Genomic DNA, 13,461 nt, shown 5'->3' on the forward strand with positions numbered 1-13,461 from the left:
TGTACGGGGCATAAAACTGTAATTTTGTAACTTTTGGAAATGCCAATAAATTTTGGGTGTCGTGTCAGTAAATTTTAATCTGTTAGGTTGGCAACACTGACCTGGTTGGACCCCCTTTTGCCTTCAGAACTACCTTAATTCTTAGTGGCATAGATTGACCAAGGTGTTTGAAACATTCCTCAGAGATTTTGGTCCATAGTGACATGATAGCATCACACAGTTGCTGCAGATTTGTCGGCTGCACATCCATGATGGGAATCTCCTGTTCCACCACATTCCAAAGGTGCTCTATTGGATGAGATGTGATGACTGTGGAGGCCATTGAGTACAGTGACCTCATTGTCCTGTTCAAGAAACCAGTGGTGAGATGATTTGAGCTTTGTGACATGGTGCATTATCCTGCTGGAAGGAGCCATCAGAAGATGGGTACACTGTAGTCATAAAGGGATGGACATGGTCAGCAACAATACTCAGGTAGGTCGTGGCGTTTAAACGATGCTCAGTTAATATTAAGGGACCCAAAGCGTGCCAAAAAATATCCCCCACACCATTACACCACCACCACCAGCCTGAACCATTAATACAAGGCAGGATGGATCCATGCTTTCATGTTGTTTACGCCAAATTCTGACCCTACCATCTGAATGTCGCAGCTGAAATCAGGACTCGTCAGACCAGGCAACGTTTTTCCAATCTTCTATTGTCCAATTTTGGTGAGCCTGTGCAAATTGTAGCCCCAGTTTCCTGTTCTTAGCTGACAGGAGTGGCACCCAGTGTGGTCTTCTGCTGCTGTAGCCAATCTGCTTCAAGTTTCTTTGTGTTGTGCATTCAGAGTTGGTATTCTGCATACCTTGGTTGTAATGAGTGGTTATTTGAGTTACTGTTGCCTTTCTATCATCTCGAACCAGTCTGTCCATTCTCCTCTGACATCAACAAGGCATTTTCCTCCACACAACTGCCACTCACTGGATATTTTCTCTTTTTCGGACCATTCTCTCTAATCCCGAGAGATGGTTGTGCATGAAAATCCCAGTAGATCAGCAGTTTTTGAAATACTCAGACCAGCCCATCTGGCACCAACAACCATGCCACGTTCAAAGTCACTTAAGTCCCTTTTCTTCCCCATTCTGATGCTCGGTTTGAATTTCAGCAAGTCGTCTTCACCATGTCGAGATGCCTAAATGCATTGAGTTGCTGCCATGTGATTGGTTGATTAGCAATTTGTGTTACAAAGCAATTGAACAGGTGTATCTAATAAAGTGGCCAGTGAGTGTATATAAAGAGTCATATGACAAACTATTTCTACACCTGCTTCACATGTGAATATCTGGGCCTAGAGTGTATGTCATCCTAAATTTATTTTTAGTACGTCGTACCTCACTGTATACATTTTTCTTTAGCAAATCTATTTTTTTTGTGAATTTTGTGAAAAAGCTTGTAGATCCTGCCAGCAAAAACACTCTCTGTTGCAGGCCGACAAAGCTGAGCTACTGCCTCACACTTATGTCACGTACACACGGTCGGACTTTTCGTCTACAAAAGTCCGACAGCCTGTCCGACAGACTTTCAACGGACTTTTGTTGGACTTTTGGCGGACTTTTGGCGGACTTGCGGCGGACTTGCAGCAGACTTTCTTACGAACGACTTGCCTACATACGATCACACAAAAGTCCGACGGATTCGTACGTGATGACGTACACCGGACTAAAATAAAGAAGTTGATAGCCAGTAGCCAATAGCTGCCCTAGCGTGGGTTTTTGTCCGTCGGACTAGCATACAGACGAGCGGATTTCTGGGTCCGGCGTAGTTACGACGTAAAGATTTGAAGCATGTTTCAAATCTAAAGTCCGTCAGATTTGCGGCTGGAAAAGTCCGCTAAAAGTCCGCTAAAAGTTCAGGGAAGCCCACACACGATCGGATTGTCAGCCAGCTTTAGTCTGTCGGCGTCCGTCGGACTTTTGTAGACGAAAAGTCTGACCGTGTGTACGCGGCATTAGAAACAGTCACTGCCAGGAAAACTCCATTAATTGATCACTGGGCTTCCTGTCTGATGGACTTGATAAGCAACCCAATGGCCACTTGGAGGTCCATTCACACCAGCTTATGCACTAAAACGGGTGTCCCTGGTGTGGGGACAGTAAATATTTACACCAGGAGAATTATTGCTCTCACTCTGGCGTGTGAGGCGATAGGTGACATGTGTAGCACGATCGCCATTCGTAGCAATGATTCAGATTTTTTGAAAGCAGCCTAAGAGCTCTATTTAAGATTATGAAAAAGAAGTTATAGTCACTCTTGTCTCAAAAAGATATCTAACAAAGTTAAAAAGCAAGATAGAAACTCCTTAATCTTCTCTACTAAATCCAAAAGTTCATCAGCACCAGAGAGAATTATCACACAGTACTGACAACAATCAAATAAGAGGAATTATTGGGAAATTGCCACTTCTCTCAGCTGACCCTACTATTAGTAAATTTATAAAGCAGTATCCTGAAACGGACACCCTCATTAAAGGATCGATTTGTCGGCTCATCTGTCCTCCAGTGAATCTAATGCAGTGCAGAGCGCACAGCATTAGATTCTTCCCCAGTCATACAGGCTGGGGAAAGTGGAAGGAAAGGGGGGTATAAAACGTCACCCCTGTGTCAGCAAGAAGAGGGGATGGAGAGCGGATGGATGCTCACTAGGCTCCCGCCCCTATGCCCGGATGCACCTGCCATATTTTTACATACAGTAGGTATATAGTTAGTCAGGTTAAAAAAAGATAATTGAAAAAACCCCCACGTAATATACAATGCCAGTCCCAAGCATGGCGATGGGCAAGCAGAGCTCGTGATGCATGGCAGTTGTGTGCGCGCGGGGAGGAGGGTGTTTGGAAGTGATCGGGTGACTGCACAGCCACAGGATTGCTTCCATTTGACAGTCGGCAGTCAGCTTATCAGAATTACACACACTCCCAGTGTAAAACCGTCCACCATCAGGTCTGTATGTATGGACCTGGCAGTAAAAGGGTTAAGAGGAATTACCGTACCTTCCTGTGGGAAGACCTCCTCTCCCTTCTATTTGTGTCCGAAGACAGGAAGTGAAGGAAATCTCTCTAAAGGAACACAGACAGCAAAGAAATCCATAAAGAAGGGTGTTCAGCTTATGGTTATGCCATGAAATACATGTTGAGAACTATCCAGCACACCAGATACTACCTCAACAAGTCAATGAAGGCCTAGATACAAAAAGTTGAGGTAAAAATAATATAATTTGATGCAAAAAAAAAAAAAAAACATAAGTTCACCAAAAAAAATGAGTGCAAAAACAGCACAGTCCCATTCTAAACTTTGGAGCAGAGTTCCACCCTAAATTTGAGTTAGAAAAATCATAGTTCTGCCATGAAATTTACTGCAAAAGCATAGTTCCTCCATACAATGTAATGCTAAAATGTATTCTTTCATTCTAAAATTTTGTTTTTAAAAATCACCTTTGAGCAAACTTTGAGAAAAAAGTTCTGCCATATTATTTAGAGCATAAAAAAACATGGTTCCACCCTAAAACTTTGTGCAAAATGCATAGTTCTGCCCAGGGCTTTTTTTCAGCGGGAACGCAGGGGAACACAGTTCCGGCACCTCTTGGACTAACTGTATGTAATGGCAAGGTGTGCTGGGGGGTGCTGCAGGGTACTGATGCTCACTGCTGGGGATCTATTTTTGCAAGGGGGGTCTATTGTTGCTGGGGAGGTCTATTGTTGCTGGTGGGGGACCTATTGTTGCTGGGGGGGTCTTATGTTGCTGGGGGGGGTCTTATGTTGCTGAAAGAGATCTACTGTTGGGGGAGGGGTCTATTGTTGATGGCAGCCAGACAGACTATTAATGCTGGCTGTGCAGAGATCTGTTGATGCTGCTGGAAGTCTATTGTTGCTGGCAGGGACATTTTGTTGTGGTTGGTCCATTGTTGTTAGGGGGATCTATTGTTGCTAGCTGCAGGGGATCTATTTTACTGCTTTTCTTGATATCATTACCAAATTCCATACAAATTACTTAGCACCTCAAAATGATACTTGGTTCTATATTGTCTAAAAGGGACGGTACTGGGAGGTGCGTAAGGGCGGAGAAAAGGGGTGACTCAGAAAAGGGGAGTTCCTGCACCCATTGTCTGAGGGAAAAAAAGCCCTGGTTCTGCCATAAAATTCTGAGAAAAAAAGCATAGTTCTTCCATAAACTTTTTTTGCAAAATGCATAGTTTCGCCATAAAATGTATACGAAAGTATAGTTTCCTTAACTGTGAAGAAAAAACATAGTTCCGCCATAAAATTTAGTGCAAAAAAGAATAATTCCATGATAAAATTTAGTGCAATAAAAGAACTACCAGTATGCTTTTTTTACACTTCATTCTATTCCAGGTAACTGGAATTTTGTATCTATGACCTCTGGAAAACCTTCAAGTAGTATCTGGTGTGCTGTCAATTTCTCAAAAATAAACAATCCTAATGGGTTTAAACTTTAACCGTTTCCTACTCTATACAAAACTATATATTAAAAAAAAAAAAAAAAAGTTCCCCTAAAGATCACTACAGATTCAACAAAGTTTCTTTGAGATCCGGTGCCACCCTCATGAAAGTCTAGCTTTAGCAGCGGTTAGGATATCAGTCACAGAGGAATTTCTGTTTTCCATGGCTAACTCATGGATGTGTATGGTGGTGGGAAGGAGAGTTTAAGCACAACCATGAGTGGCACTGCAAAGAGGGAAACTGAGCCAGAGTATGTCATAAAGGAAATAAAAATACCTCCATATGTATAGATAATTACTGTATATATTGTTTTAATGTTTTTAAAACATATAGGGCCTATCTGTTGATGGGCTTTGGGCTTGTGTCAATGGCACCAGTCTGACATCAGTTTGAGATGCTTCTGTGATCTATCATTGACAGGTGCAATTGACCTGAAATTGACTTCTGACCTGCATTTGACCTGCAGTGTTGCATTCCTATAGACATCAATCTGATTTTTTTATGGTTATTCAAAACACATTGGTAATGCTATTCTATTTAAAGAAGCAAAATGCTAAAGATATGCAAACATTTTATAATATAATGTATTATTAGTATACAGTATATTCTATATAGGGATTACAGTTTGGTTTGATCTTTGGGATTAATATTGGCTTCAAAGGTTCCCTGAATCTTATTTTAAAATGTGAATAACTATACAGAGTATGCACAAGCAAAAAGCATATGTGTTTGCTTTGTCTCTTTTATGTTACTTTGCATTAAAGCAGGGATCTCCAAACTTTTTTTAAACAAAAGGGCCAGTTTATTGTCCTTTAGACTTTAGGAGGGCCGGATTTGGCCAGTGAGAGTAGAAAAGGCCTCGGGCTTGGTGGTCAGTGAAGGTAAACAAATTACATAGCGCCTGTGGTCAGTAGGAGTAGGAAAAGTGCCCTATCAATGGTGTCAGTGGAAAGAATAGTGCACCATTGTAAGTGTCAGTGAGAGGGACAGTGCATTATTGTTGGTGTCAGTGGAAGGAATTGTGCCCAGTTGCTGGTGTCAGTGGACGGAATGGTGCCCAATCGTTGGTGTCAGTGTAAGGAATAGTGGTCCATTGATGGTGTCTGTAGAAGTAAGGAGGAATAATGTCAGTAGGAGATAATGCCATGTATCAATGAGTGAAGTAGTGCCCCAAGGGCCAGAAAAAGACAAGCATCTGGCCAGTGGGCTGCAGTTTGGAGACCACTGCAGTAAACAAGAATTCTGTACATACAAACCACTTACTCTGTATGTCTTGTATTATTTTCCTACAGTTGTATTACAGATATTTATACAACACTCTACCTAACCTTCCTAGCAAATGAGCTATGACAAGGGCCTGTATTCCCATAAGTATACACTAAATAGTCACGTAGCTTGATTTACAGCAGCTTAACGTTCTCTGTTGGCAACCAGGCTTTTCAAGTAATTGCAGAGATATGGCTTTCTCATGGTGTAGATTTAGCTTCATCCCCAGGTGAAGTTCTTACTTTGGTCTTGTGAATTCCCCTCTGGCATAGACCTTCCTTCCTTCTACCCAGATTTTCTTCTTTTTATGGAGCCTCTTACTTCCACACAGGTCTTCTTTCAGACTCCCCCTTGTGTTTAGCACATGGCTGTGTTATCTCAATTCTTGCCTCCCCCCATTTCTTTCCAACATCACTTCCTGTTTAACCAGTCTTTATGAACCAGTTAAACAAGTTACTTAGCATTTGCTTTGCAGAAGCCCAGCTTCTGAATTCTAGATGTTAGCTATAATGTATTATTCCATATATTTTTGCTATTAAAAAAATCACTAAAATAGTCAGGCAACACAGTATGCCAATACACAGCCTTTCACATAGTATATGCATATGTTCTTTTTAAACATGATATAAGCTGGCCATACATTAGTAGATTTTTGAACGACAATTGGATGAAAAATTACAGTGCATTCAATGATGTAAACCAAATTCACAGTAAGAAATGAATTCATTCGAGAAAAATGTTCCATTCTACTCCTTTAAATTTCCTTGTCACTGTGGTTGAAAACAAACATTGTTTTTACCCCACTAACAACTAGAAAATTGAACAAAGAATCTTAAAACAAAAAATTTCTACTAGTGTATGGCCAGCTTTGGTGAACGTTCCGAATCTACTATGTGCCATCTTATTATATCTCAGTATGTCCGATAACATGAATACCTTTTAAATGTACTATATATGATATTATTATTTCTACGTGTGTATCTCCATATCTATAATACTTCTTCTTCTGTAAAACAGGGAACATCATATGAAGCTAAAGTATTTGGTCTGCTTCCTTTTACAACATATCACATATGTATTGAGGCCGCCAACAGCGCTGGTAGTGTGTCCAGTGGATTGACATCTGTACAGACCTGGGAAGCTCCACCAAGTGGATTGAATAACTTCACTGTAGAGAAGAAAGAAAGTGGCCGGGCGTTGCTGCTACAGTGGTCAGCACCTGAGAGAACCAACGGCATACTGCTGGTATGTCACTGTGTATGCCATAGAAATAACATTTTAAAATTGCCAGCATTGACATCTTCTTTGTTCAAGAAAAAGCAGCACACAGACCTCTACAAAGGACTGTTATATATTTCGGGGTGGGGGACCATTGGAGGAGTTTATGTGCCGTGTTTTTTTTTGTTTTTTTATAAAAAGAAACTGGCAATGAATTTAATTTGTTGGCAATTTAAACTGTACTTTTTTTTTCTTTGTAAATATAACTTTTGCTGTAGCACATCCTATAGTAACAATGAAAAAAAAATTGCGTAGAGCCCCCTAAAATACATACCAAACCCTTTGAGTCCGCTAATGATTTTAAGGGAGTACAAAAAAAAAACGCAAAAAAAATGTGTAAGGTCCCCAGGAAATCCATACCAGACATTTAATCAGACCTTTAATCTGAGCATAAAGCCTGGTTGGCCAGTTAAGTGGGCCCCGAACCAAGTCCACATGCCATCAATGTAGACAAGGGCCTCTTCCCCACAATCCTTGCCCAATGGCTGTGGTAGTTTGCAGACAGAGGGCTTATTGGAATCTGGAAGCCCCCTTTGAAAATAAGGGGGGCCCTAGATGCTCCCCCCCCCATTAATTAGTATGGGGTATATAGTATGCCTACTCATTTACAAAAAAATGTTGTAACCTACAAATAAAGACATCCAATAATTTGACAAGTCCTTATTTTAAAAAATAAAAATCCAAAAGAAAAGTCCCTCATTGCAAATCCATCATCAATCACAATACCCACCACCTGCCAACTCGAGGAATTTTTATGTAACTTCAACAGCTTATATTTCTGAAATTTGCCAAGTGGTTTCCACAAGAGGCACTGAAATTTGTTAAAATATTATTAGTATGCCTTATTTATTCTATGCTTATTTTGGTTTGAGTAGGAACCTGATATTTTCAGTTTAAAGCTTTACTCCAGGCATATAGAAAATACACAGTGTGAGGGGCTTAGCTCAACAGCGGGGGGGGGGGGGGCCCTCTAGATGAGTTCACTACACAAAAATTAGGCACAGTAAACAGCGTTGAAGGTGAAAAAGACAAAAGGGCGGTATATTTTCACTATATACAAGGGAAAAATAGCAGCAAAATAAAAAGAAACATGAAAATAAATCCTTGCCAACTTGGCCACTTACACGCAGGTTCCCTAGCTATCAACTAGGTGCAGCCTTGTGCTGCCCCCAGCACCTATCTCCCTGTTTATGAGGATTGCGTTGTCTCACCACACAGGCAGGTATCACGCTCCCCAGTCTACACAGACACAAAACTGGTTCCAGGATGGAGCACCTCTCTAAGCAGGCTGGGAACTTTTGTAGAGGCCCTAATGAGCCAATTTGCTTCAGCGAGGCTTATTGCCTCACCACTGAAGTACTCTCGGCACTTCCCCCTAGTGGAACAAATCAGCATAGAGCCTGAATTTAGGACACACATACCTGCCATCCTTGATGCAACCAGGCGATTTTTACCAGCCTGCTGTCACAACAGATTAATGCAGCTCTGTAATTAATAATACATCCCTATTTTTTAAGCAAGCAGTTCAAGTACCTGAATGTGAATTGGTATTAGCTTTTTGCAGTTCATGTACAGCAGAGCTCAGAAGGCAGGAAGGCAATGATCCAAACAGGTGTGTTGTAGTGCAGGGAGCATTCTAATTTAATGAATGGCTGAAAAATTAGCTGGTGGTGTTGGGAAGTAAGGATGAGCTAAGTTTTAGCCCAAGCCCATGGTGAACTGTCACATAATAGCAGACCAACCAGCTGAGTTCAACCAAACCTTAGCTCAACTCTAGTAGGGAGAAGACCTGTAAGTGAACCTGCATCAGAGAAAGATCAGCATCCCACTCCCTGCAATGCTGGATTGTGCTGTGTGGCACAGCTGTGTAATCCTGGTACTGGATAGACAAGAATACAGTACATATTTTATCTGTTTATTTAGCTGTTTTTCTGGTGTTCAGCCTAGGGTTGCAATCAAAACTATTTTATCACTTACATGTCTTTCATTTTTGTCCAGATGTACAACATCTATAGTGACGATAACCTGGAATACAGTGGCCTGACTCAGCAGTTTTTATTTCGTCGCCTTGAACCTTTCACGGTCTATTGTTTGGTACTTGAAGCTTGTACGTCCGCTGGCTGCACCCGAACATTTCCTCAACGTATCCAAACAGAAGAAGCTTCTCCGTCCTCTTTGCTTCCCCCTTATATCCTATCCCTTAATGCCAGCCACATCACACTCTCTTGGTCTAATCCATCCCAACCAAATGGGCAAATGATTCGCTATGAAGTAATTAAAAGGTGCACTCAAGAGAACTCTCCAGGCAACAAGAAAAAAATTAACGAAAATGTTGTTTTTAAAGAAACGAACACAGAACAGAAGGTGTTTACATTTACAGATGTTGGTCTACACCCATGGACACATTATGAGTATAAAATTCGTGGGTGGAACTCTGTTGGGTACACAGATAGCCCATGGATGGTGGCTCAGACTAGTCAAGCGGCTCCTGGTCATCTTAATCCTCCAAAGGTATCTCACATTGATAATCCCAATCAAATCATTATCCAGTGGACAAAACCAAGAGATGAAAATGGCAATGTTGTTTATTTCAGATTGCAAAAAAACAACCTTCCATTACCTTTTAGCTTTGATAGTGCAACGTTTAATTATACAGACGAAGATGTTTTGCCTTATACTGAGTACACATATTCCATAACAGCCTGCACATTAGGTGGCTGCACCACCAGTAACCCTACTCCTATAAAAACTCTAGAAGGGCCACCAAAATTTGTAAAACCACCTATTGTTGAGCCTCTCAGCTCCAGTGAGGTCAATGTGATTTGGGATCCACCATCCGTGCCCAATGGAGAAATTACAAAGTACATCATTCAAATAGATAATGAGACATATTTTGCTGGAAAGAGATTGTCCAAGAACATATCCAACTTATTACCTTTTACGTTATATAACATCAACTTGGTGGCCTGTACTAGCGGAGGCTGCACAACTAGCTCACAGACTCACTTCCGAACAATGGAAGCTCCGCCATCACACATCAAACCTCCAATTTTTACAGTCACAAGTGCCCAATCTATTAAACTATCATGGCAAAGCCCAGACAAGCCCAATGGTGAAATCAGAAATTATGAACTATATAGAAATGGCCAACTGATTTATGCTGGCTTGGATACTCATTATCATGACTTTGGCCTCCAACCTGGGACAGAATTTACATACATCATCCAAGCAACTAATAGCAAAGGGAGTTGCTTAAGTAGTCCTTCCAGAATTAGAACTCACCCATCTTCACCCTCTGGGATGGAGCCACCTCAACTACAAGCTGTAAGTGCCCATGAGATTCTGGGCACTTGGCAAGCACCTCTGAAGACCAATGGGGAAATACTCAACTATACTCTCTTTGTTCATCACCCAGCTGAAATGAAGGTCACACAGTACCATTTTAACAGTTCATTTGTTTCTCGGACTGAACATTCTTTTGTAATAAAGAATCTGAACCCATATACTCAGTAAGTTTAAATGCCTTAACTTTTCTTGTATACGATCTTACAGTTTCTGAATTTCTGGTTTATGATTTTTTTTTTAATCTCTGTCCTTTTCCCATGCCTCTAAGAGAATTCTTAACCCACCCCTTTCTGCCTGTTAAATAGTCATTATTAGTCCAGAGTCTATCTTCAGTTGTTCAAAGTGTATAGCTGGTAAGTTTTTTCTCTGCAGTTTTTAGCGATCCTGTCACAGATGTATTCTCAGCAACAACAGTATTACTAGTGTGACATGACCCTAGTTGAGGGAAAATCTCTTTAATGGAGCCCTGGACAGGAGTAGAAATTTGTCAGAGGTTCAAACCCTTCCCCACCCTATTCAAAATTTTGAAAAAGTTATTACATAAAGCACAGTTTATGGGCCCACCTATGTTTTTGCTGTGTAGTCTAATGAACTAAGTGAGGTTCCCTCCCCTCTTTCTATATATAAAATCTGTGTTTAAAAAAAATGTAAAGCTCAAGTTTACTTGGCCTATAGTTTGCATTAGCCGTGGCTGCACAGATGCCTCCTGTGAAGGCAATGTCATTATTGCCTTCATAGAAATCTTGTACCTAAACTGCGAGGTCTCATGAGATCTTGCAGTATTGTCATACTGTACATGTGCGTGATCGCTTCATCTCCTTTATGCAATGTACAACACTACATGCATTTGTTGCAAAAAAAAACCTTCCCCTGAGGTCTTGCAATTTTGTATGCAATGGATGCATGTAGTTTTGCATGGCACACGCAGGAGGTAAAGGTCATGATGTCATGCGCTTCATTTTGTGCATGTACAGTATCATACTGATTTTTAAATGTAAACAAAAAGTGCCAGAATTTGCCTGGTCTAAAAGTGGTTAAAATCTAGGGATGCTGATAGAAACCATGCTAATAGTTTTGTTAATCTTATCCAATCTGCATGGATGGCTTTTCTTTAAAGTCAAATGCTAGACACAAATTTATGCAGCCCACTGTTCATTAAAGTGTTACTAAACCCAGGACCCTGCATTCACTAAATCTGGTCTTCCACAGTACACAGAACATGGAAAATCAATTATTTTAGTAAAAATAAACTGCTAAATACCTTTTCTCATCAGCAGTATATAGCAGTCATGTGTATCAGTGTCTGGCCAAGCACTGGGTAAAGCTTGTAGGAGGAGTTTTTATTCTCCTTTGACTGTCCTATGAGGCTGCATGAGACCTGACCCTCTGTGTGGACAGTGCTGATTGGCTCTGTGCTGATCACATGCACCCTCCCAAAAAAAAAAAAAAAAACTCTCTAGCAATACACACCAAACTGAGCATGTGCAGAGTGACTCCTAGAGCTCTGTACTATCAGCAGATGGATTGGGGACTGTGGAAGAAGAGCAGGATCAAACAGCCTTTTTACACAATGCGCAGAATTATAAAATCTGAATTAGGGGATTGGCGCTGTTCACTAGTATGAGATAAAGAGATCCACTATAAACAAACTGCTACTCCAAGGAAAACATTTTACCCCAATTATAAATGAATGAAAAATGTAGCACAGTGTAAATGCTGTTAGAAAAATAAAAATAAGTGCTAGGAATGGTCACCAAAATGTGCAGACTACCCAAAGTAAAAAAGAATATAATACATAAAAGATATGTAAAAAATGGAACTCCAAACAATGAGTGATCGGTCAAGTGTGTGTAGAAAGTGGTTGTCAGAGTCCACTGAGAATGAATGATGTTTATGCAATAAAAAGTGCGATAAAAAATATAAGTGAGTTATACCTAAGAGTGGGGGCAAAGCAGAATTAACCCTTTAGGTTCCACAGTGAGTATAACAAGCATGCTTTGCTGCATATACAGACTGATTTTACTGTTGTGGGTTTAGTAACACTTTAAGTACCTCATAAAAAGTGTTTTCTTGGGGGGGGGTTTGCACACAGTGTAAGAATTTGAAATTCACCTGGAATTTTTAATTTATTTTTTGCAATCCCCTATAAAAGAAAGCTTAGACAGGGAGAGAAAGAAGCAGCACTAGGAGCCAAAAAGTTCTGCAATGATACATGAGTGAAATGCTTATAGGCGGAGAGAGCAGAGTAACAGAGATTGTCAGTTTGTTGCTTCTTATTTCATAGTCTAGTCAGAGTCTGGGGGAGGAACAAGGCCTTGTAAACTGCATCACCGAAAAATATGTATATTTAGCTGTTTTCTTGAAGTTCAGCTCTGAAAAAATTATGATAACATTTCACTGGTGTAAGTTATTTTTGTTTTTTTTGTTTTTTACTATTACATAGTATCCATTCTCTTTCTTATTTTTTAAGGTATGAAGCAAAAGTTGAAGCTTGTACTGTACTAGGATGTGCTGTAAGTGAATGGGCAACTAGCCATACACAAGAGGCTGCTCCAAGTTCCCAGCCCTCCCCTCTAATAGATGTCCAGAACCATGGCCACGCTCCATTTTTGGCTTGGAATGGACCACAGTATCCAAATGGGAAAATCCTTTTCTATGAAGTTTATCGCCGGAAATTGAATGATTTACAAGAGGTGACTCCCACAGAACTGGTCTACAATGGCTCTTCCTTGTCCTTTCAGGACATGATATTGCTGCCGTTCACAGAATATGAGTATAAGGTATGAAAATGTTACTGTGGGCACTTATTGAGAACGGAAAATCTATACACAGTAGGTTGAGAGACTTTTAATAGGATTTTGTATTCAGACAACTGAGTTTCCATTTGTGTTCTCAGAATTTTTTCACTAATCAGAAACATAAATAATATATTATATACTGTAGTCAAATGTTTATGGACATCTGACCATTACCCTTATTTTATGACCAAAAATCTATTAAAATCCCTCTAAATTATGGAGTTCGGGTTTTTTCCAGTGAAGGATTCTATTAATGCTGCAACATATAACGTAATT

The 13,461-nt window shown here is 40.4% G+C and overlaps 1 protein-coding gene across 1 annotated transcript in view; it reads left to right on the forward strand.

Moving 5' to 3' along the window:
- The window catches only part of USH2A (usherin), a 1,400,924-nt gene that overhangs the window by 1,276,720 nt on the left and 110,743 nt on the right, over positions 1-13,461 (forward strand). Inside the window, exons 63-65 of the mRNA XM_073628975.1 lie at positions 6,782-7,009; positions 9,041-10,551; positions 12,858-13,167. Coding sequence (XP_073485076.1) covers positions 6,782-7,009; positions 9,041-10,551; positions 12,858-13,167 — 2,049 coding nt within the window. The remainder of the gene's footprint in view (positions 1-6,781; positions 7,010-9,040; positions 10,552-12,857; positions 13,168-13,461) is intronic.

This window comes from Aquarana catesbeiana, linkage group LG04 (genome assembly GCF_042186555.1).
Source record: "Aquarana catesbeiana isolate 2022-GZ linkage group LG04, ASM4218655v1, whole genome shotgun sequence".
NCBI lineage: Eukaryota > Metazoa > Chordata > Amphibia > Anura > Ranidae > Aquarana > Aquarana catesbeiana.